Genomic DNA, 24,538 nt, shown 5'->3' on the forward strand with positions numbered 1-24,538 from the left:
ACCTATGCTTATTACTCCCTCTTGCTCCATTCTTACCCCAAAGCTCTCTAGATAAAAGGAAAGACTTTTAAAGCTCTAAGTTTTCTGTGGCAGTTTCCTACTTCGTGCAGTTTTACCCCGCCTCTCCTCTCCCTACTGATTTCTCCATGGCTCTGAGAATCTCCCAGGTTTGTTTGTGGTTTTTATTTTTCACAGGAAGTTCAAATTCTCCTTTCACTTGTTAGGATTGTCTGTAATTCCATCTCCTACACATCCATCTTGTCATCCTTGAAACTTTTTTCTTTTTTTACACACCTTTCTGCATCCCTGAGCCCAGCTAGTTGTTATCTTTTTCCCCCACTGGGTGGCTGCTTATCTGTTTATTTGCAAAACTGGATGGAGGTCTTCTAAAATGAGATAATTTCATTTGATTTCCAGCTGTCCTTGCTCAAAAGAGAGGCAGAAACTTAGCAGAAGGAAGATTTTAGGAGTTTTTTTTCCCTAGTCCCAACCAGAATCTGAAAACAGTGTGGCAGGAATCAGCAGTGCTTGTTGTTATCTTAGCTCTGCTGCTCTCTCATGCTGTGTTCTTGGGCAAAACACTTCAGCTTTGAGTCTGTTTTCCCCAGTTAGCAATAGACAAAAATCAAATGGGTTGGTATATGTCCCAGGGATGCTGTAATCTTTAATAAGATGGTCCGTGCAGAGTACTTAAAACATGCAGCTTTCTGTGGCAGAGCTAACTGTTATTGTCCAGAGAAAAAATATGCTTGAGTAGGTCCTGGCTCTTCCCAAGAGGCTGAGTAAAGGGTATGATATATGCTGGAGAAGCAATAAAGGGATGGGATCAATTCTTTTTAACCACAGACTCCTAGGGGATTTGCATGACTTCTAGTGGGTCTGCAGATGGTAACTGAGAAAAGGAAGCTTATTGTCAGCTGGTTTAAACAGATTATACACAGAAGAATGGAAAATTTATAGAGATCCTTGTCCAAAAAATGCTGAAAACTACTGATGGCTAGAAATGGGTCAACACTGGGGTGGAAGAAGTCAACAAAGACTTGCTCAAACTTTCATGTGAGTTCCTTTGTGACTGTACACCTGTGGGGTATTCTAGGGATGGGTCAGCTCCCAAGAATAATCCTGGAACTAGTGAATTTTAAGGAGCTCTGATTTTAATTCATATAGTTTAGTTTCTGTGGTTTACATCAAAAGACACCAAAATGCTGGGAAAACCTCTGGAGCAGCCACACCTCAGTTTTGAGAAGGGCAGTTCATTCACACCTACTTCAGTGCTCTTCCTTTTAAGCTGTATTAATTGTTTTAATAAACAAAACAGTTTTCTTTCTAGAGCATTCTAGTCTTTTAGCTGCTAGTCACTTAAGTGGTGTCCCCACATGCTATGAAGTTGTCCTTGTTTTTTCTTTGTCTGACTCCATTTATAGATTTTCATTGAGCTTGAGATGGGCAAGAAAGAATAGATTTCTTGGAGTCCAGCTCATTCTGTCACTGGCACATTCTCAGAGGCATTCACTGCTCTCAGCTCTCCAAGTCCTGCAGCTGTACACCCAGATCAAGCAGGTAGCTGTGAAAATAGGGAATTAGGTGCCTGGTTACCTGATTTGCATGCACAAATTGACATTTTTATGTGCAAATGCAACTTCTTAGAGATGTAACTGGTTAGATGTATTTATTTAATTTCTCTTTAAAATATTCCATCAATTTCTTCTGTCACTTTCACTTGCTGCAAATTAGGGTCAATCCAATTAAGTTGCTGTAGTTGCCTCAATGAAAACTGGTATGAACAAGAAGAGAATCGGGTTTATTGTCTATGTGATGGTTGTCACTAGAGAAAAAAATCAGCGTGCACTGTGCTGGGTTAGTTGACTTTGCTGCATATTTGAGATATTTCCCATTCTAAGTATAGGAAATACTTGAACAAAGTCAACAACAGTGTAGTCAGCATGCAGTTCTCTTTAGATGCCACCATTATAGCTGTGTGTTGTGCTGACAGAGTGAATTCCAGATGGAGCTTGGAGAAGTGATGATTAATTTCCAGCAGTTCCAAAGAGGAAATTATACTCGTTAAATCAATCTAGGCGAATTTCAGCTCTTGCATAAAAGACACCCTAATTGCATTGGTGAATTCAGAATGCACTGCAGTACAGTGTGCAGGAAGTTCACACATGCCTTGTACTATCATTAATGATTGCAAAAGAGCCTGAAATGTTTACTCACTCAGCCAATAACATGTTTGTGTTCCCTCTTTTTTTTTTTTTGACCCTATTTAATTGCAATGGCAACGGGGCAAATACATGGCCTCTGATGAAGTAGAATAATGCTCTGAATAAACCCTTGGCCGGTGTTGCTGTGTCTCATTGCACCACAGCGGTGCGAGCTGAGCTGGTGTAAAATGTGCTGTTCAGCTCCAGTCGTGATGCCAATTTGCTGTAGCTGAAGATCTGTGTCTAGCTCTGTGCTTGGGAACATCAGTCGCGGTTTGTTGTTATTTTCAGCCTGCCCTACTTTGCACTGTCATTAATCATGGAGAGGTAGGTGGGATGGGGACGAGACTGGCAATTCCTTTTGTGGTGATAATCACGCAGCCATTGGTGTGCAGTCTTCCTGCGCGCCACTTTGTTTCTACCAAACCTTTCCTTTCCCAGAAGTGGGGTCAATGAGACATTTAATTTATTAGCTGTGCAGGGTGATTTACTGGTGTCAAATTAATATAAGTTAACTTCACAAGGAGCCTGTGGAGAAGAAAAGCAGCTAAGGAATGAGGCAGACAAGTGTTTTCTGGGCCTGTGACTCAGCAGGTTGCAATTAGGCCACATAGGGGAACGGAAGGGATGGTCACTGTCTCGTCCCATTGCACAGTCTCGTTGGGGACAGCAGTGGACTGTTGGGTGCTTAGTTCAGCCTGTTGTATTTGGGCACAGGCTGGGTGAAGATTTTCCATCAGCCTCTCATTTTTTTCCTCCCGCTCTCTCTCTTACAAAATGGCAATACTTATGAAAGGGCTGGGGTGGAGTTTTGTCTGTGTCCAGGCTGAGTGCAGTTAGATTGTGTGTGGTCCCTGTCACTTTATGGGACTTGGGTAAACACCAATTTCTTTGTTATGTGCTGAATAGGAAAGTTAGCCCCAAATTAGTACTAATGTGAGGTCATTTAACCCTTATGGGAGGTCTTTTGAAAAATCATAATAGAGCCATGCAGGAGTCAGGACAAACCAGTCACAGAGCTCCACGAGGTTTTGTGCAAGACTGACAAAGTGCACTATTATCACACTGAGATGGGGTCAAAAATGTAAATACTCCAAGACCAGCCGAGAGAGTCTTTCCTCCTGCTGGGCTGATTATTCCTAAAACAGGTGCTGCTCCCAAATCCCCATGCAGTGGCTACAAGCTCCCCATATTATTCCTGCAGGGTTTCAGGCCAGGAGAATTAAAAGTGAATTGGAGCTGAGATGACTGTCAGCATCTCTCAATCCAGTGTATTCATTGACATAATGGTTGCTGGGTCAGGGCAGCTCTTCCTGCAATTTCATTGTCCAGCCCTTGAAACAAGAGCTAGTCTTTAATTGCCATTGAAATAACTGTGTGTGGCTTGTTTGGGACATGTAGCAGCCTGTGAGTGAATGGAAGCTCTTATAGGCATGATACAGACACTGGTGTCCTCCTTTCTGGGGCAGCTATGGGCTAGGGATGGGCAGACATTTCCAGCCTGCCTTGCTCCTCGTCAGCGGGAGCAATTGTCTCTGCTTGTCAAGACGACTGAAGTGGGGTCTATATATGTGGGAGATTGCTTTCAAGCAAGGTCCACCCTGGGGGAAAGCTGTGATGCCCTATGGGACTAAGCAAACTATCAGGGAGCTATAAACCTCTTGTGATTGGGGGTCCTCATTTGCAAGATTCATGGTTAAGCCACAAAGGTGGTGGGGTTATGGGAGAAGAGCCCAGTGTCAGTGGATGCCATGGGTGCTCCTGGTGTGTGCTGGATGAGGCAATGTGTGCATGCAGTTCCCAGCCAAGGGAGGAGTGTGGACCAGGCTGTTGTGGGGTGGCACAACTGGAGGGTGGGCACAGATAGCCTCAATATAGGGCACAAATTGATCACAGAGTGATGGAAGGAAGCATGGGAGGTTGTAACATGCTGAGCTGGAGGGAGAGAAGCGACTCAAGGAGCATTGCTGCATGTCATGGACTGGCAAAAGCAGCAAGGTGGGTGTCCCTCCCGTCCCCACTGCCACACATGCAGGGCCCTGGCTCTGCAGGGATTCCTTTTATGACCCTGTGCTGGGCATTTCAGGTGTACTGGCCCTGCAGGGGCCTCTGTGGCTGGGAGAATGGGCTTGGGTTAGAAGCAGGAGAGCCTCGTTCATGTGACCCACTGTGTGTGGCTTTAGGCTGGCAAGCCCAGATGTGCGGGCTGTACTGTGCAGATGCAAACAATTTGTGTCTCCATTTCCATGGGGACCTCTGCACTGTGCTGTGTTGCAAGGTACAGGCATACCTCACAGGGTGAAGAGAGGAGAAGTTTTCCTGGCTTCACAAGAGTGCTGAGAAGATAAACCATCAGAGTATGGGGCACTTGATGGGATCAGAGGCCAGAGGCAGACAGGGAACAATCGAGACCCCTGGAGCTGCCAGAGCCCCTTTATCTGTGCACTGGCAAAGAGAAGAACTGAGGACCTTAAGCCGGCTAGCTTTTTACAATATTAATCACATTTAAAGTTTCCATATAGTTTATGTCCACTTTAAGTTCAAAAGTCAGGAGAGAAACCTTGGTCACTCTTTCCTGGTGAAAATCTGGCCATACTTTCCTGAGTGCCATTAAGTGCTGGCTCTCTAATTCCAGCCTTCCCAGGATGATTCCCCAGGTTGTTGTTGAGAAATACCTTTCTGCCAAGTAGTCGGCGGGACCGGAAGCTCCAGATACCTTCTCATCTGGAAAAGCAATCAGACAAAATGCCAAGCCCAGGGGGCAAAATTTCAGTCTTGGTGCCAGTCTTGCTTATTACATATCTGGGTTCTGCAGCCTAGTAGACTTTCATCATATAATTTATTTGCTTCTCAACATCCCTGCAGTTATTAAAAGCATCGTACTCAGAATTGCCACCCAAGGTTTCTCTAATTAGTACATCTGCCTTTCGGGGCAATTTTGGATTGTTCATTTTACAGCTTGACCTCAGGCAGCGAATGGCCAGAATTCGATCTGGGTTCCTGTTAGCCAGGGGTGCTGCCTGGGGTCTTTAGGACACAGGAGATCACAGGGAGAAAGGATCTGATACTGCAGGGAGGGGCTCTGTAGAAATGTCAGCCAAATGTCATGCTCGGGTCAAGGGGGAGAATCTCCAAATACCCTTGCCTGCACCCTGCCACACAATGCCAGCTTGTACCGCAAGGGTCTGCAAAGGGCAGTTTTTCCTTGCATGGAAGAAAAAGAACAATCCACAATCCAAAATCTCCCTTGGGAACGCTCACAACGGCCCTGCACTGCTCTATTTGGTTTGTCTACACTCAAGGTGCAACACTGGTTCCAGACAGCTGGCTGGGCTCCCCAAATATCATCTCATATAGTGGGATTAAGCAGCTGGGTGCAAGGACAACTCCTTAGGTTGTGTTGTCTTCGCCATCTATGGTCCACCTGCCAAAGTGTGGTTGAGGTGAAGTAGTCTAATTCAATTAATCCTATCAGCTTGAATGCAAAGGCAGTGCAGACCTAAGACGAGGAGTAAGCCTATCCCTGCCTGTCCGCTGAGCACCTTCAAGTGCAGGAACCCAAATGGAGAGGCAGGTAGGCCAGGCAGGAGCCCCATGTCTCATTTGTCTGACCTTTCATTCAAGAATAGATAAAATATGTTTAAATTCTTATAACAAGGCTTTTTCTGACCATCTTGCATCCTTCACCTGAACCCAGTCTTCAGCTTTGCCTCTCCACTGAGCTCTGAATCTAGCTGCTCCCAGGTCTGACACAAATTAGATCTTTCTAGTTCATCCTAAAATTATTTCATTCTATGCTGAAAATCAGAGCAGCAGGCACTGATTTCACTGGTAGTGATTAATCCTAAAGTTGCTGTAGGAGCTCACAGGAAAAGGTCTTGCTGTCAAGGTTATAAATCCTTCAGGTTCAGATGAAATTATAGCTTCCTTTTCATGCCTTTTTAGGACTCATCTTTAGTTGGGTTTTGGCCACAAGTACCAGTTCCGGCTCCAGTAGAGACACAGTTTATGCTGGTGCAGTATAATTTGTTTGATCTTCTTTCAAACTGGGGTAAAAATGCATTGCTATAAGTCACATCTCCACTAGTGGTTTGCGTGGGTGACTAGACACTCAGGGTAGGCAAATTTTTCTAAGACTCGCATAAAATTACTTGCAGTACGGTCATGGCTGCAAATCCCATGAGAGCCCCAGGGGTGGCATGTGTCCAAGTGCTTAGTGCAGGACTGCCCAAACAGGCCTCCAACTGGAACAGGCACAAAGGTTGTGAGAGGCAAAGCTCAGGCACACTGATGTGCAGCGAGCAGCACTTTGGTCTCCTGCTTTCCATTTCAGTGCCTTAGAGACAAGCTATGGCAACAGATCCTCCCTGAATATCAATGACGGGTGCTGTTGCTGCTTAGACCCAGCATCAGAGGTGTGCAGGTAAATCAGGTTTGCCATTCTCAAGAGGCCTACCTAGTATTTGGGTGCCTGGTATTTGGGTGCTGTATAATATTTGTGGGAAAAATATGAAAGTGTCAGCTTAGAAGGGAGGCTGATTCTCAGATCTTGGAAGTAAAAGAAGATTGATTTATTTATTTAACAAAGCTAAAGCAACAGTTTGTTTTGTAATAGATATGTGCTTCTTCCAGGAGGCATTTTCTATGAGGAAGGAAAATCCCCAAGCCCCTAAGGGCCAGCAGCCCTTATGTGCTGACTGCCACCCGAGACATTCATGGCGCATCTTTTTAAATGTTGCAGAACTACCTGATATTTTTCCACTCCACGGGATAACTAGTACCTTGCAGTGGACTTTCTGTTAATCCCCCAACAACAACCTGCCCTGAGGAGGGAGTTCCAGCCCTACAGAGGCTGATGGAAAAGTCAGTTTATCTACTGGATTTGCTGTGAAGGAGGAAGGTTCATGGATTTATCCATTTGACCTAGATGCTGGGCAATCTAGAAACAATCTAATAAGTTCTTACAAGGTTTGGTTAGATTTGTTATCTGAGAAGGGGATGCACTGATACGATTTGAATTTAGTTTTCATTTAAGATGGCAAGATTTTTCACCGTAGATGTTGGATTATGGCCTGGCCTGGGCAATATGAGCAGGTAGAGTGACGCAGAATTAAGTGGGCCTTTATTCGGTATCAAATATGATAGACAAATGCCAGCTAGGAAGCAAAGAGAGCTTGCCTACTACCAGAGGGTGGAGTAGATGGGTATCTGTTGTTCTTTCTCTCCTAGGCTTCAGAGCCATGAGGAGAATGTTTGGGAGAGATGATGCCAGTGGAGTTTCAGGGCTCCTCCAAGCTGCCATGTGCCTGCTCATGTACTGTAGCTCTGACAGGGAGAGATAAGAGCAGAGCCCAGGTTCCTTGCAGCTTTTGGTCTCTTTGACAGAGGTGTCAGCAGGAGATGGGCTGCGGTGTGTGGGCTCTGGCAGGTGAAGACCTGATACCTGGCTGTGATTACCTGTATCCTCACCAGATCACAGCTTCATCCAGGGGTGGGTGCAGCCACAGTGTGGATGGAGGAGGACTATGCAGCTGAGGAAGTGCTGAAGTGACTCGGAAGGTCCCATTACCCCCTGATAAAGCTTTCCCTACTGTTACTCTGTGCTGGCAGCGTGCCGGGTCACAGCAGTGGTGTGGAGCACCAAAGGGGAGCCAGAGAGCCACTGGCTCTGTCATGCTGTCAGACAAAGATGATATACTGCAGCAACTCCCTTGAGCTGTGCTTGCACTAGAAGAGAAATTCCAAAAGTTCAAGTTTCCCCTTTCTCCAGCCCAGAACTGTAATTTTTACAGGAGGCTTCAGCACTGCCAGCTTTGCTTGGGTTTTGCTGCAGCATCAGACACACTGTTGCTCCACATATTTTGTGAAGGGGGCTCTCCTTTCTCTTTGATGGCTGCATGTTAGCATGACAAAGGTGGAGCCCTTGGGGAGGGAGCAGGGCCAACACTGGGCTTGTTTGCAGGAGATTTTCAAAGGGAAATCCCTCCCTGCCTGTGAAGAGCTGAGAACTAGAGCTCCAAGTACTGGGTGCTTCTCCCACATGAGGTCGTTCAGAATTTTGTGCTGTATTACCTGTGCAGTATCAGCCAGGGAGACGATAGCTCAGTGACTCATGCAGGGCCTTTGGCAGGGGTTTCCAGTTTTCTCAGTGGAAATGAGATTCAGTTCCCACAGTTGATGTACCAAGCCCCTGCTCAGCCTTGCTTCTTCTCCCCTCCCTCTGCGTTTGCCTTTTCATTTGAATGCTTCGGGAGTGGAAGGTGTCTCCAAACTAGGCCTGGGATCTAAGCACGGAATCCCAACTCCAAGGACAATTTTAGAGTCAAATTAAGATTGCGGAGCCAACTTCTTCTTCCTCTTCTCTATAAATAACCAGGTCTAACAGCTGTCTTCTCAAGGTATTGTGGGAATGTCAGCTCCTGCCAAAGTGCTGAGACAGAGAAAGGCAGGATGAGTGCTGCTGTGTGCCAGTTCTAGCCATCACAAAACATCCCCTGTACCAGTATCCCATTACTGGTTCAGATGAGTAATGACAGGTGTAGAACAGAAGTGAGAAATAATTAAAATTTGCAGAGTGCTTTGATGATTCCAATACTGACCAGCCTTAGCACTAATATGTCATGAGCTGTGGTCCTGCCAAACAGAAGGCTGGCTTAGAAACCACAAGTCAGGTCCCTCGTAGATGTAGGACTGGCTTTAAAATTGCTTAACTTTGGGGGGGGGGGTGTGAGGGAGTTATTTTCATTTCTGTCTCTTCATTCCTGAGCCTATAGGGATTGCATTTTGAGGCGTTTTGCATCATGAAGGACAGAGATCTTTTATGTAGAGAAAACTTTCACATGATCATGTGATTATAGGAAGTCAGGCTTTTAAAAGGCAACTACATAAACTAATAACAACAGCAAGTATCAGCAGATTTGTGATGAAACCATGAAAGGTGGCAAACCTGAGATGTTATGAGTTCCAGATGTTGCACATGGATAAGTATCTCTGGGCTGAGCTTTTCTAATTAGCTACAGAAACTAAGTTGTCACATAAGATGTCTTTCAAGGCTCCCTGAGCAGATTCATTATAGTCCACTAGGACAGGCTGATGTTCATTCATAATATTTCCTTTTTGATTTGCTACATAGGAATTTACTGAATGAAATCCCAATTCTGTGCAGTGCTTAGATTTAAATCAGAACTGATATCTCTGCAACTGCATGAACTGAGCAGACACTGGGATCCAAACGCTTCAGCTGGAGTCTGAATCTGAGGCCAAGCTCTGCTGCTGGGATCTAACCTGCTGGCTGATAAAGGTAATTTATTCTGAGCAGCTTGGGACACCTCTGCCAGTGACATTTCCCTATCTCTGCTCATGAAGGGCTGATTAATGATGAATGGAGTCAACTGAGGTATATGAGACCAAACTCATCTCTGCTGTAGCGTCACTGGCTGACATCAGATAACTTCCTGAAGGGAGGCAGCTTTGATCAGGCTGCAGCAGTGGGGGAAATGGTTGGGAGCAATACCTGATGTTTTGCATCTGGTCCATTTTAAAAACTGTTTTCATGTTTAAAAATAAGTTTCAGTGAGGAATCACAGCACTGTGGTAACTGTGGGCCCAGCCCTGAGCCCTTCCTTGCACTGCTGGCATCATTGACAGTATCTTCTGCTCCTGGTGTGGTAATCACTGGGGGAGGAATTCAACTCCTTGTTTTTTTGCAAGAGGAAATGTGCTTTTGTGTTTCGAGTTGCATGTGTGAGACAGTTGATGGGAGCAAAGTCCTGTGAGTTAGGTATGGCTGAAGAGCTGCAGCATGTGCTCACTATTGGGTGCTGGAGTTGGAAGGCAAAGTTTACTTGAAGCCAGTCTGAAAACCCTTTTAAAGAGGTCCCAGTTTTCCTCTGTGAAACCTTCCCCACACTCCTTCTCTGTAAGTATTTGTAGCTGAGTATCACAAGAAGCCTGGCCCTGGGCAGCAAATTTGGCTGAAATGGAGAACATCCTTGCAACATCTCCAACCAACCCCCTCCCTCTACAGACTAAACTGGCATGTCTGTTCCCTGCTGTGGGTTTCTTCTAGCAGGGTCTGGATTGACAGGTGTCAGCTAAATGCATGCGCTGAAAGCCAGCTCCACAGTGAGAGCACAGGATAAGCTCAGGTCAGAGCACGCAGAGAAAAAGTGAAGCTTCTTCCACAAAGAGAAGCTGGCTGAGACGGCGGATCATGTTTGTTTATTTAAACTGAAGGTGGCTGCCCTGAAGACTGTTAGTTGGGTCAGTTGTTTGCAACCCAAACTTGTTACTGTGTAAAAACTGGTAGAACTAGATAAAGGAAACAGGAATTTTCCTATAGCCCCGTGGGCTACAACAGATAATAACAAACTGGCCTGACTCTATTAAAAAGTCATTTAAGCATCGGGTCATGTTGTTCAGTGGTACTAGGATCGAGCAGAGCCAACAGGCTTCCCGGACAGCCTGCAGATAGAGGTATTCACCTAACTGGAAGACAACTGCTGAGAAAGGGTCAGTGAGGGGTTTATCTCTCTTGCTTGCTTCAGAAGGCCAAATTATTTTTTTCCTTTTCCTCATTATTACTATGACAATAGTGCTACAGAGTGACTTTTGTAGCCTCTGTTGTGCTATGTGTTGTACAAACAGAGTGAAAGGGCAGTCCTGCCAGACTAAGACTTGCAGCCCAAGGAAGTTCCAGTTCAGCCTTTTTGTTCTGCCTTCCCAAGGAAAAGGCTCTGGGAGGCAAAGGGAGTCTCACTGGGAAAGAGTGTCTGGTCAGGATATCAAAGGTTTCTACAAACTTATATAGCACAAGCTATATTTTTTGCTGGAAAAGCACCTGAAGCAGCCACATCTTCTTTTGGAGAACAGTTCACTTTAACCTGCTTCAGGCTGCTTGCTTTTACTGTGTATTAATTGTTGAAGTGTTTTAATAACCTTTGGTCAAAGAGAGCTGAAATTCCTGGCACATCACAGGACAACTGGAAAGGATGTTTGACAGCTGTCAGTGGGAAAAGCCGTGTATCCTAAAGGGATTAAAGCCCTTGCTTTGAAGTTTCTTACAAGTTATACAGAAAAGAAGCCAGACTGGGAACAGGGAGTGTGAAATGATTTATCCAAGGTCACACCACAAATCGGTGGTGGAGGGAGAAATAGGAACATCAGGGTGGCATGGTCACAGGGCTGCACCGTACCTTGGGTAGCTCTTCCAGATGCAGACCCAGCCGGCTCCTGACGTGGCAGTGGCATCTGAGGGCTGGAGACCCGATGAGTGATGTTGTCCTCGATCATGGAGCTGCTGATCTCTCGCTAATGAAATGCAGCTAATCACAGTCTGCCCCTGGATGTTTAAAGAGGATTTAACAATCCAAACACAAGTGCAACCCTGTTGCCTTAGAGAGGGTGTAGCTGTGAGCAAAATTTGGCCCCCCTCTTTTAAACTTTGCAGTTTGTCTTGACTGCTGCATGCTTTATTTTTAGAGCATCATAAAGGGCTTTTGTTCCAAGGTATATTTAACAGGGGAGTGGAAGGGAAGTAGGAGGGTTTTGTGCATAGAGAATGTATCTCTTGGTCTCTTTCTTCTAACCCACCCCCTCACCAGATACTCTTGGAGGGTGGAGTATAAATGAAAAAAAAAAAAGAGAAAATAATAATTAAAAATACTGAAATCATAGTCAAAGGGATTGTCTAGGCGTCCAGGCCTGGAGGCCTCTCAGGCGCCATAAAATATACATTATCACAAAAAAGACAAGGTACCCAAGAGAATGGAAGAGGCAGGGCAAGGGTGGTCCCGTCTGGCAGGAGCTGGTGGGTGTTGGAGGCAGTGCAGCGCCCAGGCAATGCTGGCTGTCCCTGCTTCCCACCAGGACACATCACACCTAGTCTGGTGTGTGCGTGCTGGGGTGGTCCTGATCCTTCTTCACTGGCAATAGCATAAAGCTAACTCAGGGGAAGCTGCAAGGGTCCTGTCTGTGGGAAGATTGGTGATAGGGAGTCAGTAGCATTTTCATTTGGCCTTGAAAAGGTGTCTGAGGGAGCAAATTCAAGCTGGTGTTACCATAAAGAAGACAGACGTGTACGGGCCCCACAGTACTGACACAAAGGGGCTGATTTCTGCTGTAAGTGATTTTACTGAGGCGCCATTATTCCTGGAGGCTGGGAGAGTGCCTCAGTGCTGCTGGTAGGCACATAGCTAATTGCATAAGAAATAAGACTGTATGCGAGAACGAGCACGCATCTTCCTACCTGGCAAAGTCTCTCATTCCGCCATTGCAATGAGATCCTCACCGGAAAAAGATGAAGTCCTGGATCAGTGGCAGCAAAGCTAAGAAGAAACTTAATGCGTAAAAACAGAATTAGTAAAACTTAAGAGAGACAGTCACAGCTGTCCTTTTGGAATCCCAGTGAATTTGTTCAAAGGAGAATCTGTGTTTCTGTCCTTTCTTCCAGTCCTTCCCAGCTTCCCAAGGGACCTCGTGCCTTCTCAAAGCAGACTCCAGACACACTGAAGCAGGACAGGGTGTGTAGCCTCACTGGTGACTGGCAGACAGCACCAAGAGCCTGGTAAGCCCAGACTGGCCCTGGCTGTCCCCACTTCCACCTAAACTATGGCACATGAGCTGCAGGTGCAGCAGGGGTGGGCTTAAAACCCAAAGGTAGAAACAAGGCTTTGTCAGCAGCATGCTAGTTACAGAGCTTAGCTCCAGGCAGGCAGAGGGGTCTGGTGGCTTTATTTTTCTCCTGTCCCCTATCATAGAGCAGCAGCTCTATGTTGTCCCTGCTGTTCTGCAAGACACCAGGGAATGTTTCCATCCAGAGGTGGATTTGGCCTGGCCGTGGTGGCACTGAGGCCTGCAGGACACCTTTCACTAAGGCAAAGCCTGTCACTGCTCAGCTTTGGCAAGACTCATTTCTCCCTCTTTTCTTTGACACAGGCTTTTTCCTGCAGAGGTCAGAATCCCCGTGCCCTGCCATTCCCCTGCATGGTCTGGCTCAGCTAGTGTTTTCTCCTCCTTCACTTTTGTTGCTGGAATCTGGTAAGTCTTACTGAAAGGTTAGAAGAAACCTGGAAATCCCCTAAGGGGATGTTGCTGCTCTTTGCACTACCCAGAGTCAGTGAAATACTCTGCCTGGATCCAGGTAAAGGACAAGTACCCAGGACTATGACTCTGGTCATCATGAACTGGGCAAGGTTTCCTTAATTTAGAGATATAATCAGAATATTGATCTACTAATGCCACCACTGCATAAGATTTGTGCTTTCCTTGGCTAGACAGGACATAGGTGTTCTTTCCTCTTCTTATTTTGTACTCTCACCACTGCACGGTCTCTTCTACAGCATTGATTCTGATCATCAGCCCTCATTCAGCTGACTTTTGGGTATTGCTGTCCTCTGCTGTACAAGGTCTTGGCAGCTGGTGCTCTCCAGTGATCCCAATGGAGTTTGCATTGCTCCAGACCTTTGGTTTTCATTCCCAGAAAACAGACTTTGTCCAGTCCCTAGATCCCTGGCAGGCAGGAGTTTGCACAGCAGAGTGGAGGGCAATAGTTGCTGGCTGAGTCAGGCAAAGCTCAGCCCAGCATGTCCTTATCAGCCAGTGCAGATACACCACGGCCACTTTGTCCTGCACTCTGAGCTGGCCACGCTCTGAGCCAGAAGCCATAGACATGTGTTTGAAGGGTGTTGTACCCAAATTATTTTGCTCTGTCTTCACATCTGCCTGTGTAGACATGCCTTGTGCCTGCCTGAGTGGGCTGGTAAGGCCATTTGTCACCAAGTTCGGAGAGCTGAACTTACTGTTATGTGAAGGAAGACTTAGAAGCTTTCTTGTATTCACCTGCTGGTGCAGGGCCCTGAGTGGGACAGATTCAGTAAGACAGTGATGGGGGGTGAGAACGAGTGGTGGAAGCCTTTCTTTTTCACTTTGTTTTAAGGCTTGTACCAACTTGTCTCGTAAAATCCTCTCCTGCCTTCCAAATCCAGTCAACATGAGTCACCCGCTGAGCCCATCCTTTGCCTTCTCATTGCAACACGGATGACAGAAACTATCCAACAGGAGTGCTTGAATCCATGATGAGTTTTGTTCTATTGCATAAATCTTTTCCCCGTTTACAGGTGAGTTGCTACAGACCTATTGCCTGGGTGGTATTCCTGCAGCCGGTTCCCAAACAGAGTGTATCTGGGCTTCCCGCTGCCATCCTATGCGTGCTGGAGTAATGCTCTTGTCTGGGCTACAGAAGGCAGGACAGCGTGCATGAACGGTATGGAAAAAGGTTATCCTGCAGATCTGTTTTCCTTACATATCCAGTGTAATGCAAATATTCCCTGAGCCAGTATATTTGCGGCATGTCTTGGCATCTAAAGTTAGGGGGTTTAAAGTTACTTTTTTAAGAGAAGAAAAAAAACAAAACACAAACACCTATGGAGACTTTCTGGAGTGAGCAGGAAAGAGAAGGTGAGAAAAGGAAAGAAAGGGTTAGCCTGTCAGTACAATTACCATTTAGGAATAAGAGGAAACTAAGAGGCTTTTCTTCTTCCCTAATTTATTCCTTTATATATATGTATGTATTTTTGTCTGTATATTTATATATAAAGAAACAGCAAAGGACAGAACAACCCCCAGATTCATAAAAATGACAGCTATTTGGCATCGCAGTATATGGAACACATCCACCAAACTGAAACTAATTATCACAGAGATGAATAACTGATTCCACTCCTTTACCCTATCTTTTTTCCCCCGAGGGCTTTTCCCTGCTTCCCCACCCACCTCCCTCTCCTCCATCCTCCCGGGGCCGGCAGGCAGAGGGTTACGGGCTGCACCTGTCTGGGTGTACCTGTCCCAGGGCACCTGTACCGGCAGCCAATCCCTGCCGCCCTGCCAACCGACCTGTCAGCAAAATACCTGTACGCAAAACCTCAACATAAATCAAACACTTCACAGGCAATGTCTGTCTTTAGCAGGTACTAGAAGAGAGAAGTCATCAGAATTTACTGGCTGCAAAGATTTGGAAACGTGGGGAAATATGTCTAATGAACTTGAGTAAGTAGAGTTTTTTTCTGTTTACCCACTCTTCTCTGTAAAGGCTGAGTGTTTCTTCTGAGGCTTGTTTGAGTGCTTTGGGTCTGAATGAATTAGACTCCTTGGGTTAATCTGCCTGTCCAGCTGTTTGCAAGTGGAAGCAAAAGAATGGGATGGGAGCGTTTCAGACTTTCTGTTCCTCACTAACCTGTTGCTGCTCTTAGGACGAATCACTTCTTAGCATTATTATTTAAGAGTTGCTTAAAACTGGGATCCTTTTTTTTTTTTAATTCTCCCCAACTACCCCCCCGACTAAAATTTGACACATGAGGTTTCTGTCTAGAGACAAGTCTGATCTGCCTCTATCCAACAAAATCTAATGTTGGCTACAGTGATTCTGTGGTTTGTTGGTTTTTTTCTTATAAAATACCTTCCAAAGTATTTACCAATTTTGGATTAATTTCTAGGTTTTTGGGGGCGGGGGTTGTTGTGTGGTGTTCTTTTTTTTTTTTTTGTTGGGTTGTTTTGGGGGTATTTTCTGTTTGTTTGTTTGTTTGGGGTTTTTTTAAGTAAACGGTTTCACATTATGATTCTATCAAGCAATTATGATTGATTATATTGTTGTTTTTTTTTTTTAAAAAGAAAAAGCACTTAACATTTTCGTGATCCTGTGTAACTCTTGCTTCTAATCTTGAGACCTCCAGAATATTTTGGGCTTTGGGTGCTCATGGTATGGATTTACACAGCATACTGTGCCTCACACCTCTGGAATAAAAGCAAACAAATGTCATATTGGTATGACATAGTGTAATAAAGGTTGGAGGAATATTGAACAGTAGTGAATGCTGCTGTCAATCCAGTCTTAAAAAGCTATCTAGGTATATAGTCCTATATGAAATAAATGTGTGTAATAAAATATATCAAGAAATATATGTCCATATATACATCTGTGTACAGATATGGTGCTTCAGAAGGTGTATTTTGAAAGAAAAACACATACCTGTATGTGTTTACAAGCCTGACAGTGGTGTTGTGACAGCTAATCTCTTAATAATTAAGAACCCTGAAAAGGTGCAGCACTAATTATTATTTTATGTAAATGCTAGGATCTGTATGCTTGGATCGATTAACAATCAGTGACTTAAATTTTCCCTTTCTGAACTCTTTGGGTAATTTATACTTGATGCTTTTTAAACTTAAGAATCAGGCCATGTGCTTTACTCTCAAAATGTTACAGAGTGTGTGTGTGTGTACACAGTGCATTGCAGAATTAGATTGATGTATTACTAATTATGGACTGGGGCATTATGTTACCTGATGAATTACATGGTTGCTTGACTCTTCTCTTACTAACGGGCTGTTAACCCCTATGCCTTTCACATGAGAAAGGGGGAATTGATGGGAGCTGCATCCCTTTTGTGATTCAGATCTCAACTCCGAAGACCGATAAAAATGCAGAGGTTGCTGTCTGCTCTCAGTCTTCGGGACAGATCTCAGTATGGGGCTCTGTTTGGTTACCTCCGGAGGTAAAAGGCTCTGTGCAACGTTTTCCTGTAGATTGAACCTGAGGACACGTTTGCAGATCTCTGTGAAAATTTCACTTTAGTTCACTAGCCCAAAGCTGGGGAAAACAATTCTCTCGGGAGTACAGACAGCGGTGTGTACCAACCCCAGCCTGCTGGTGCCTTGTCAGAGGGCAGGGGCAGGCACTGCCAGCTACCCCGGAGAAACCGTTTAGGAGCACGATGCGCCTGGAGTACCTCACCCAAAAACTCCCCAGGGGCTGACGAGGAGCAGTGATTGGAGATAAGGGAGCTGGGAACTTCGTGGTACCAAAGGTATAGCTGAAACTTTCAGACAGCTTTTGGGTTTACTGTGAGAGGGAAAAAGGTGTCAGCGGGGAGGGGAAACCTTATGAAGAGCTGCTAAAGCCCAACATCTGAGCAATGGGGCTGCTGCAGTAGCTGCTAACCTCTGGTTAATCACCCAGGCCAAAGCCGTACAGGGTGTAGCTTTGTAGACATCAGTGGAAGGAAAGGGCTCTCAGAAGCAGTACTTAGAGGATCTGATAAGGGCAGCAGTGTGTGTCTATGTGTCTCGCACAGCCATTGTTCTTTATACAATCCCCATGACAAGCTGAGCACAGGGAGGATGGATCTGAGCTGTGAACATGTGCCCAGATGTAGCTGATTTTAAGGGAGCTGTGATATCCCCATGGACTGATGCTGTCACCCAAAATGACAGGGAGAATAATCTCATCTCTCCCTTTCCCTCTTTAATTTCACAGAAAGGACTGGGAAGAGACTAGCGTGACATGAGAGAACGAGATGTTTTGCCTATTATAAAATATTCTAACTGATAATTTCCATAGTCTTCTAAATTGAACTTACTTCTAACTCTGCAATGTGTGGGCTTGAAAGAGTTAACCAGGAGTTACTCCCAGTTGTGGTTTTGTGGTCGAAACCATGATCGCCAGAAGCAAATTTTTGTCATGCATAAGGTGTGTTATTAAAACTTGAGTTATGCTCCTGGTGAATGAAAAGTTAAAGCTCTTTTATAAAATCCTGGCAGTAAAGCACACAAGGGATAACCATGCTGAAGCAAGGTACGCTTTCAAGGGAGACGTGGGTTTTATTTTTTTTTTTTTTAAGTTATGTAAAGAGAAAGAGAGATTTGTAAATTAAAGAAACAACAATCAAATAACTGCTATGCAATTCATAACAAAGGAGTAAAAGCCCTCTGAATAAACTCTAGACTCAAAGCAGAGATAAATCAACATTTACATAGTATCTCTGCTTTGATGTTTTGGGTCACATTTTCAACTGATTGGTACATTGGTATAATTCCAGATAAATTTGTGGAATAAAGACAGTTACACTGACGAGGATCTACTCCTGCTTTGTTCAGTCTGGTGTGGTGTTTAAGTTGTTGATCATTGTAAAGTATTAATCTGAAAATGCATGGGCACTTACATTGCACCTGCAAGCGCTTCAGTTCAGCTAATTGGCAGGGAGATGCTCCTGATCAGTGCCTTGGATCCTCCAATAGTGTGTGCTCAAGGATGATAAAGACAACAGCTGAAAAATACGTTAATCAGTGGAATTGATTGTATAGCATACAATTATATTCTGGCTGGGGTTCCATTGCTAATACCCAAGTTTCAAAGGCTTGGAAGATAAGAAAATGTGATGGCTTGTTTCTTGTTATTCCTTTAGGTGTTATGTTGTTCTGGCTGGTAGCTGTGATTATGGTATGGGTGAGGGTAGCTCTGATCCAAAAATGTCCCTTGTCCCCAGAATGTTCATAATGGCAAGTGTTCAGAGGATGAGAGCAGGCACCACTCACCAAGGTACTTGGTTCCTGGGTGCCAGCCACTGCTATGTCAAGTTTTTGTTTCTTTTCATCATTCTGTTTTTGCTGTCTGAGTTGTGATCCTTGCTCTCCAGAAATGCATTAATAGGGTTATACCTAGAATGGGATGAATCGTATTTGTTTGGCAAAAACATTGCTGTTTAATAAAAAAAATAGGATAATGTGTTTCAAACAAAGTAAAAGGCTTGCCTGACCTTGGGGGACACATGTTCACAGGATACTCTGAATGAGAATATATTAGAGTGGACATACAGAGTGTATTGGCCAAGCATATTATAGATCTTGGCAGCCAAGATCTGGCCGGGAAGGAAGAGGAAAACAAAAGGGGAGGGCCAGCCCTGGCTGTGTCTCACCAGGTCTGCAGGTAGTCCACAGTGCAGCTGAAGGAGGTACAGTCACTGCCAGCCATCAAGCAAGGATAGCCTGATAGGGCAAGGGAGCAAGCTGCATCGCGTGAGGCTTGTGTCAAGTGTCCTGTCCTGACACACGCTTCCTGTATCCTCTTGGGCAACGCACTGAGGATTCACCTCACCCACCTTCAGCCAGCTTAAACCCAGGTGCCAAGTTTGTTAGCTGACTGAATTTGCAGGCAACAGGAAGAGATCGGCACATCCCGGCCTCAAATGGGAGGACCAAACTGTCCTGTTGGCTCTTGGAGCACGTAGGAAGCCTGAGACTCAATGCATAACTCTGCAGTGGCAAGCCTCCTGTAAGGTTAATATTAATCTCTGCTCTTACTACTTTTTTTTTTTTTTAAATTTAAAACCCACAGCTCTTAGAGTCAGTGCATATATGAGAATTAAAAAAAAAAAAAGCAACTAGCTAGGTTTTTGGATGTGGAAGTTGGGGGGGGGGAATCCATAAGCACTGAAAACAAAACAAGATAAGTGAATGCACTGTAACTCTTGGAGTTATGAAGCTCTTCCTATCGTGTGTAATCTTTCTTATAGTGTTTGAAGGACTGGGAGCTTCAATGCAGTGTGTGTGTGTGTGTGTTACGTCTTGGTGGAGATGAAGGTTTGTGTTCATGAATACATGTATACATAAGGTGTCCTTATCTGTCTACAATGAAAATAAGAAAGCTAGTGAAGTTTAGACCAAAATTTCAGAAGTGCCAGGTGATAGCAGATGCTCAGTCAGAGGCACTGTTCAGGGCCTGGGTTTTGTGTTCTCCCTTTGGGTGCAGATCACTCTGAAACTCTGGACACCTCAAAACTGGAGCATCTGACATAAAAAACTGCTTCTGGAAAAAATTAGCCATAATTCCTGAACTGCAAACTAATTCTGTGCTGTAATTTGTTTTGTTAGGCAGGGAAGGCACTAAAGCACGAATCATTTGTGAAATGTGATTGTGTGGGTGGATACCTCAAGGATGATGTTATCAGGTAAAACACAATACCAGCTGGTGTCCCCCAAACATCACTCAACACTGAATCGTCTCATGGAGCCCTTCAGGCTAGAAAGGCAGGAACCAGTCCAATGCTGGTGAGGTTTATAGCAGAGGTTCAGGTCTGGCTCTGTTCTCTCATCTTCACTGAGCAGCCTTGGATAAGTGATTTTAATGTCAATCCCCCTGTCTCAGTTTCTCCTCCTGTGATAATAAATAGCTTCAAAAGCGGGGAGCTAGGCTGGTGTAAAAATGGAAGAATACTGAGCTTGGATCTTGGGTTTGTGGGTCCTAAAGAGCTGTAAGTAACCCAAGAGGGCCAAGAGACAGGCAAGTTCCCTGTCCCTGGGAATAGCGCCTGTCCCTGGAAGGTTTGTCTGGCTCCAGGACGCTTTGGATTCAGCCTACAAACTGTTCCAACTGGTTTCAGCTCCGCAGGAGAGCTGGGGTGGGGGATTCAGTCAAAGAGTTTGGCAGGGTTCTATCTCCCTGAGTGTCAGCACAACACGCATTGCCCTGGTCCCCACCCTCCTCCGTCCGGTCCCATCTGTGGGGACGCACCACACCTTCCCCGCTGTATGGCCGGAGCCAGCTGCATTGCTAACCCATCTTCCTGGGTGGTGCTGAGCACCACTGGCTTGCATCGATGCTGAGGACTCTCAGCGCCCTTTTGGGAAACGGGAGCCATTTCTCAGAGATGCTCACAGTGGCCCCTTTTCTTTCCATCCCAGCCACCGCACGTTTCTGATCAGCACTTATTAAATGCAGGTAGATGCCCTGCTGTGTGCATCTGTGTAGGGTCTCTGGATGGACACGATGGGGTTATCCTGACTCGTGCATGTGCCACACAGGCCGCATGCTTCCAGGAGAAAAATAGGCTCGTGCACTATCTTTGTGGGTGAAACAGAGCTGAGGGATGGCTAGGAAACATCCAGCTGTTGTGCTGAGTTAACATACTGCACTACCCTGAGGCGGTTTCGCTGCTGAAATGCCCCTGAAGAAATCCATTGACAGAGGCAACACTGTTATCCAGCTGCCCGAGAAAATATTTCAATCCTGTAGGCAGTGCAGGTCAGGGTCCATGAGATTAGTGGTCTCCTTTGACACCTATCGATCGACACTGTATTGTACTTGGCAACTAGGCAATGTTTTTCATTATTAGTCTGTATGTTTGTTATGTTTCTTTTTGTGTTTTGTTTTTCCTAGTTCTGTCTCTGTCTGGATTTTTGCTTGACTGTGTGAATGGGCCTGTGACAGTATGTTTACTGATGGCTGTACATTGTCTTCAGATATGCTTATTTATTAAACTTGCAAAGATAGGGTAAAATCAGAATTTAGCTGAGAAGTTTGGATTTAGTAATGAGGCCACTTTGTAGGATGCTATTCTTCCTTGGCAAGGGGGTCGGGTTTACAGGCTAAAATCTTTACCCCAGAAAGCAGTCATGGTAAATACTGTTCATCATAGGCCCTGCTCTCTCAAGTGTAGTGTTGATCCTTCCCCATGTTACTGATAAGAGGCTCTCGGGGAACATCAGGGTTATTTCAATAGGGAGGTGAGTGCAATGCACAAAGCCAGAGCTAATGAAAGCCCCTACATGAACTGCCTGGGGTATCTCTGAAGTCCTGCAGGCCGGAGTCTCTATTCTGTGGCTTTGAATTCCTGCTGCTGGTTGCCATGGATTCTCTGCTCCTTTGACAATGTGATGTTTCTTTGTAGCCATCAGCATCTGGCATGGCTAATATTTAGGTTGGAGGCTTAATCAGTTATAGGGGAGAGAACAAAGACAAGCAGCACAAAGCTTAAAGGCCGGCAAAACCACCCACTGAAACCCAACAAAAGGCAAAAGGAATACAAGGGTTTCTTTCCTGCTTGCCTGATCTCCCCACCTAGACCCTTTGGGCATATTCTCCTCTTTCAGCATAGCCCTGAGTGTTTATTCATAATCAGGAGGCCACTGTTATGGTAGACTTGGCAGATAAATAGGGGAAACAGAGATTGGGTGGGATGGAGCGTGGAAAGGGGGCTGGTATCACCCTGTGTCAAACTCTAAACTGTTTGGAAACAAATAGACTGCTCCCTTCCCAAAATCGTGCACTGCTTTGCACATGACCCCGAGGCTCCAGCATGGTGAGTCTGTGCACACAAGAAGGGAGGCCGCTGGTCCCATGTGTTTGTGTTTCGCTAACCGATCCTCGCTTTGTCTGAGCCACTGCACCAAGGCGACTGCCTGTAAAAGGAAAGTTTGTTTTGCCAGACAGAGAGCAGACAGTTTGCAGTGGACAAACATGGCATAGGCACGTGGAAGGGGCATTGCAGGGAGTGATGAAAGTAAAGTTCACATGTGTTTGGATCTGGATTTGGATGTCCCTTTCCTGCATCTCTACTTCACAGAGATTGTTAACGCTGAGTTGGAAGTAGGCTATAGAAGCAAACTGACACGATGGTATCCTGTAGCTGAGTGAACTGAAATGCATCTGATGTCAAAAAGGTGCATGTCATCATATCTGCTTATCTCCTCAAATCACCCTCTTTCTTCAGATATTGGTTAGCACTGTTGACCTTCTGGAATAGGGTCAGAGCAGAGCCAACTTCTCTGGAAGTCTAAGGTGGGATGAAGTCTGCATTACGTCTCATCTGCAGAGCTTACCAGCTGCAGAGTTTTATCTGAGGCAATTCAAGTGGCTCCACTCAGATATTTCAGTGACTACTAGAGATCATATGAACTCTGGAAAAGAAACAAGATGGAATAAATATGCAATCCCCATCATGTCACCTTTGTCCAAGTCCTCATCTGGGTGAATCAGTGCAAGGTCACTGGGACTAATGCAGTTCCCAACTCACAGGAGGAGCTGCTGTGTTGCTGTGCAGTCAGCCCACCAACTTTCAAGGACTTTGCAGTTTCTAAGCACTACAGGATCCTGACTGAAGACTCCAGCAAGTCTTGCTGGAGTAGCCTAAAATGCTGCTGTCCCCGTCTTCCAGTCCCTCCTTTCTGCTGCAGTTTGCTGCTTTGTAACAGAAGTACCATAAGGCAACGTGTGCCCATATTTTAGCTCTCTCATGTTCAGGGCACGGCATATGGCTTTAGGAGAGTGCCTTTGCTTTAGTATGCCAGGTTGAGGGCAGGGCAGGTTTTTCATTGTGCCATCTCTGCTGCAGGGACAGTTTCTCCTAGCAGAGGCATGGGGCAGGCAGTGATGAGGTGGTAATGGCTGCAAACAGCACAGCCAGAGTTACCTAAAGAAGCCAGGAGCCACATGTGAAAATGAGATGCAGGCTCCTAGGGCACTTTTCAAACTTGTATTCTTTATCAACTGGACACAGCTACAAGTGGTTGAGATCTTAAGTCCCTCCTCCAACTTCCCTCTGCCTCCGAGTGCAGACCAGATGATAAAATGCTAAAGCATCAGCCACTCGTGCATACAGCGGTTGTGCCATGCCAAAGCGACAAGGCAGGGAGGCAGAATAGAGTCACACAACAAGGACTGCTTCAGTTGAGGGCTTGGGTAAGGGAGAATAAAGCTCCAAAGCATTTTTCCTTGTAATAGCTGAGCTTTTTTAAGCTCCTGAGTGCTTTGTTGCTACATCTTACCATGGTGTGTTTATCTATGTTGATTACAAGTGATAGAAGCTGAGTCTCACCCTGAGAGCAAGCTCTGTTGCTGCCTATTCTTCCTTGAGAAGATCGGATTGAGAATGGGTGAGGATTCCTGTCCGGACAGGACTGAACAGCCCATCGCCAAGTCGACAGCAGTGAAATCTGAGTCATGCCGATTGCTCGCCTTGGAGACAGCAGCGGCACTGACGGGGAGGGAGGGCTGCGTGAGAAATGCTAAAGACAACGAAACTCGCAAAACACCTGGTGAAGTTTCATGCGCGGGGTGAAACTGGTGTTAGTGCATCATCCCGACATGTGAGGGAGAAGAGGAGCAAACTCAGCGTCTCCGTTATACCAGCGTGTGATGGGAGCTTGCGGTGGCCGGAACTGTAACATGGAAGCAGCTCCTCTCTGAACCAACCTGAGCTCAGGCGCCTGCTGCCACGTGAGCATAGAAACCAGTGGGAATTGGGTGCCTCGGGCCGTTAGCAGAGCTGTTACCAGCTTCTCTCCTGTGCAGCTCGGATGTGGAGGGACTCTGCGTGGAAGCAACATATTCTTTAATAAGAAGTCGACAAGGACAGTAGAGGCAGCCCGTGATGGCCTCATCTGTGCTACTCTAGGAGAGACTGTGTACCATTATAGGGCTGCTACTCTGCTCAGCCAGGGAAAGCTCTTGAGTCTGATCCAGGAGCATCACCAAAACTATCCATCCATGATTTATATGTGTATTGCCTGCTGGAGACGTGGCAATGTAAGAGATTGGTGCATATGCAGGAGTGAAGCCATCTTAGTTGGGCTGCCAGGGAGGATGGACCAGCATCCTTCATCCCATCCAAGGTCTGCCTCTGCACCCTTCCAGTTTCCAGCCCAGGAGCATCCACTGAGCACCTGGCTTTTCACCCTGTCAGCGTGGGCAGCTCGCACCAAGTGGGCTAGCAGTATCTGTCGTG

General features: G+C 45.7%; 1 protein-coding gene across 1 annotated transcript in view; it reads left to right on the forward strand.

Annotated features, from left to right (window-relative positions):
* Positions 1-15,146: 15,146 nt before the first annotated feature.
* Positions 15,147-24,538, forward strand: part of GRHL3 (grainyhead like transcription factor 3) — a 28,533-nt gene continuing 19,141 nt past the window's right edge. The window contains exon 1 of the mRNA XM_049821183.1: positions 15,147-15,248. Within this exon, the coding sequence (XP_049677140.1) occupies positions 15,232-15,248 (17 nt within the window). The 5' untranslated portion in view covers positions 15,147-15,231. The remainder of the gene's footprint in view (positions 15,249-24,538) is intronic.

The sequence above is a fragment of the Accipiter gentilis genome, chromosome 17 (genome assembly GCF_929443795.1).
Source record: "Accipiter gentilis chromosome 17, bAccGen1.1, whole genome shotgun sequence".
NCBI classification, from domain to species: Eukaryota; Metazoa; Chordata; class Aves; order Accipitriformes; family Accipitridae; genus Astur; species Astur gentilis.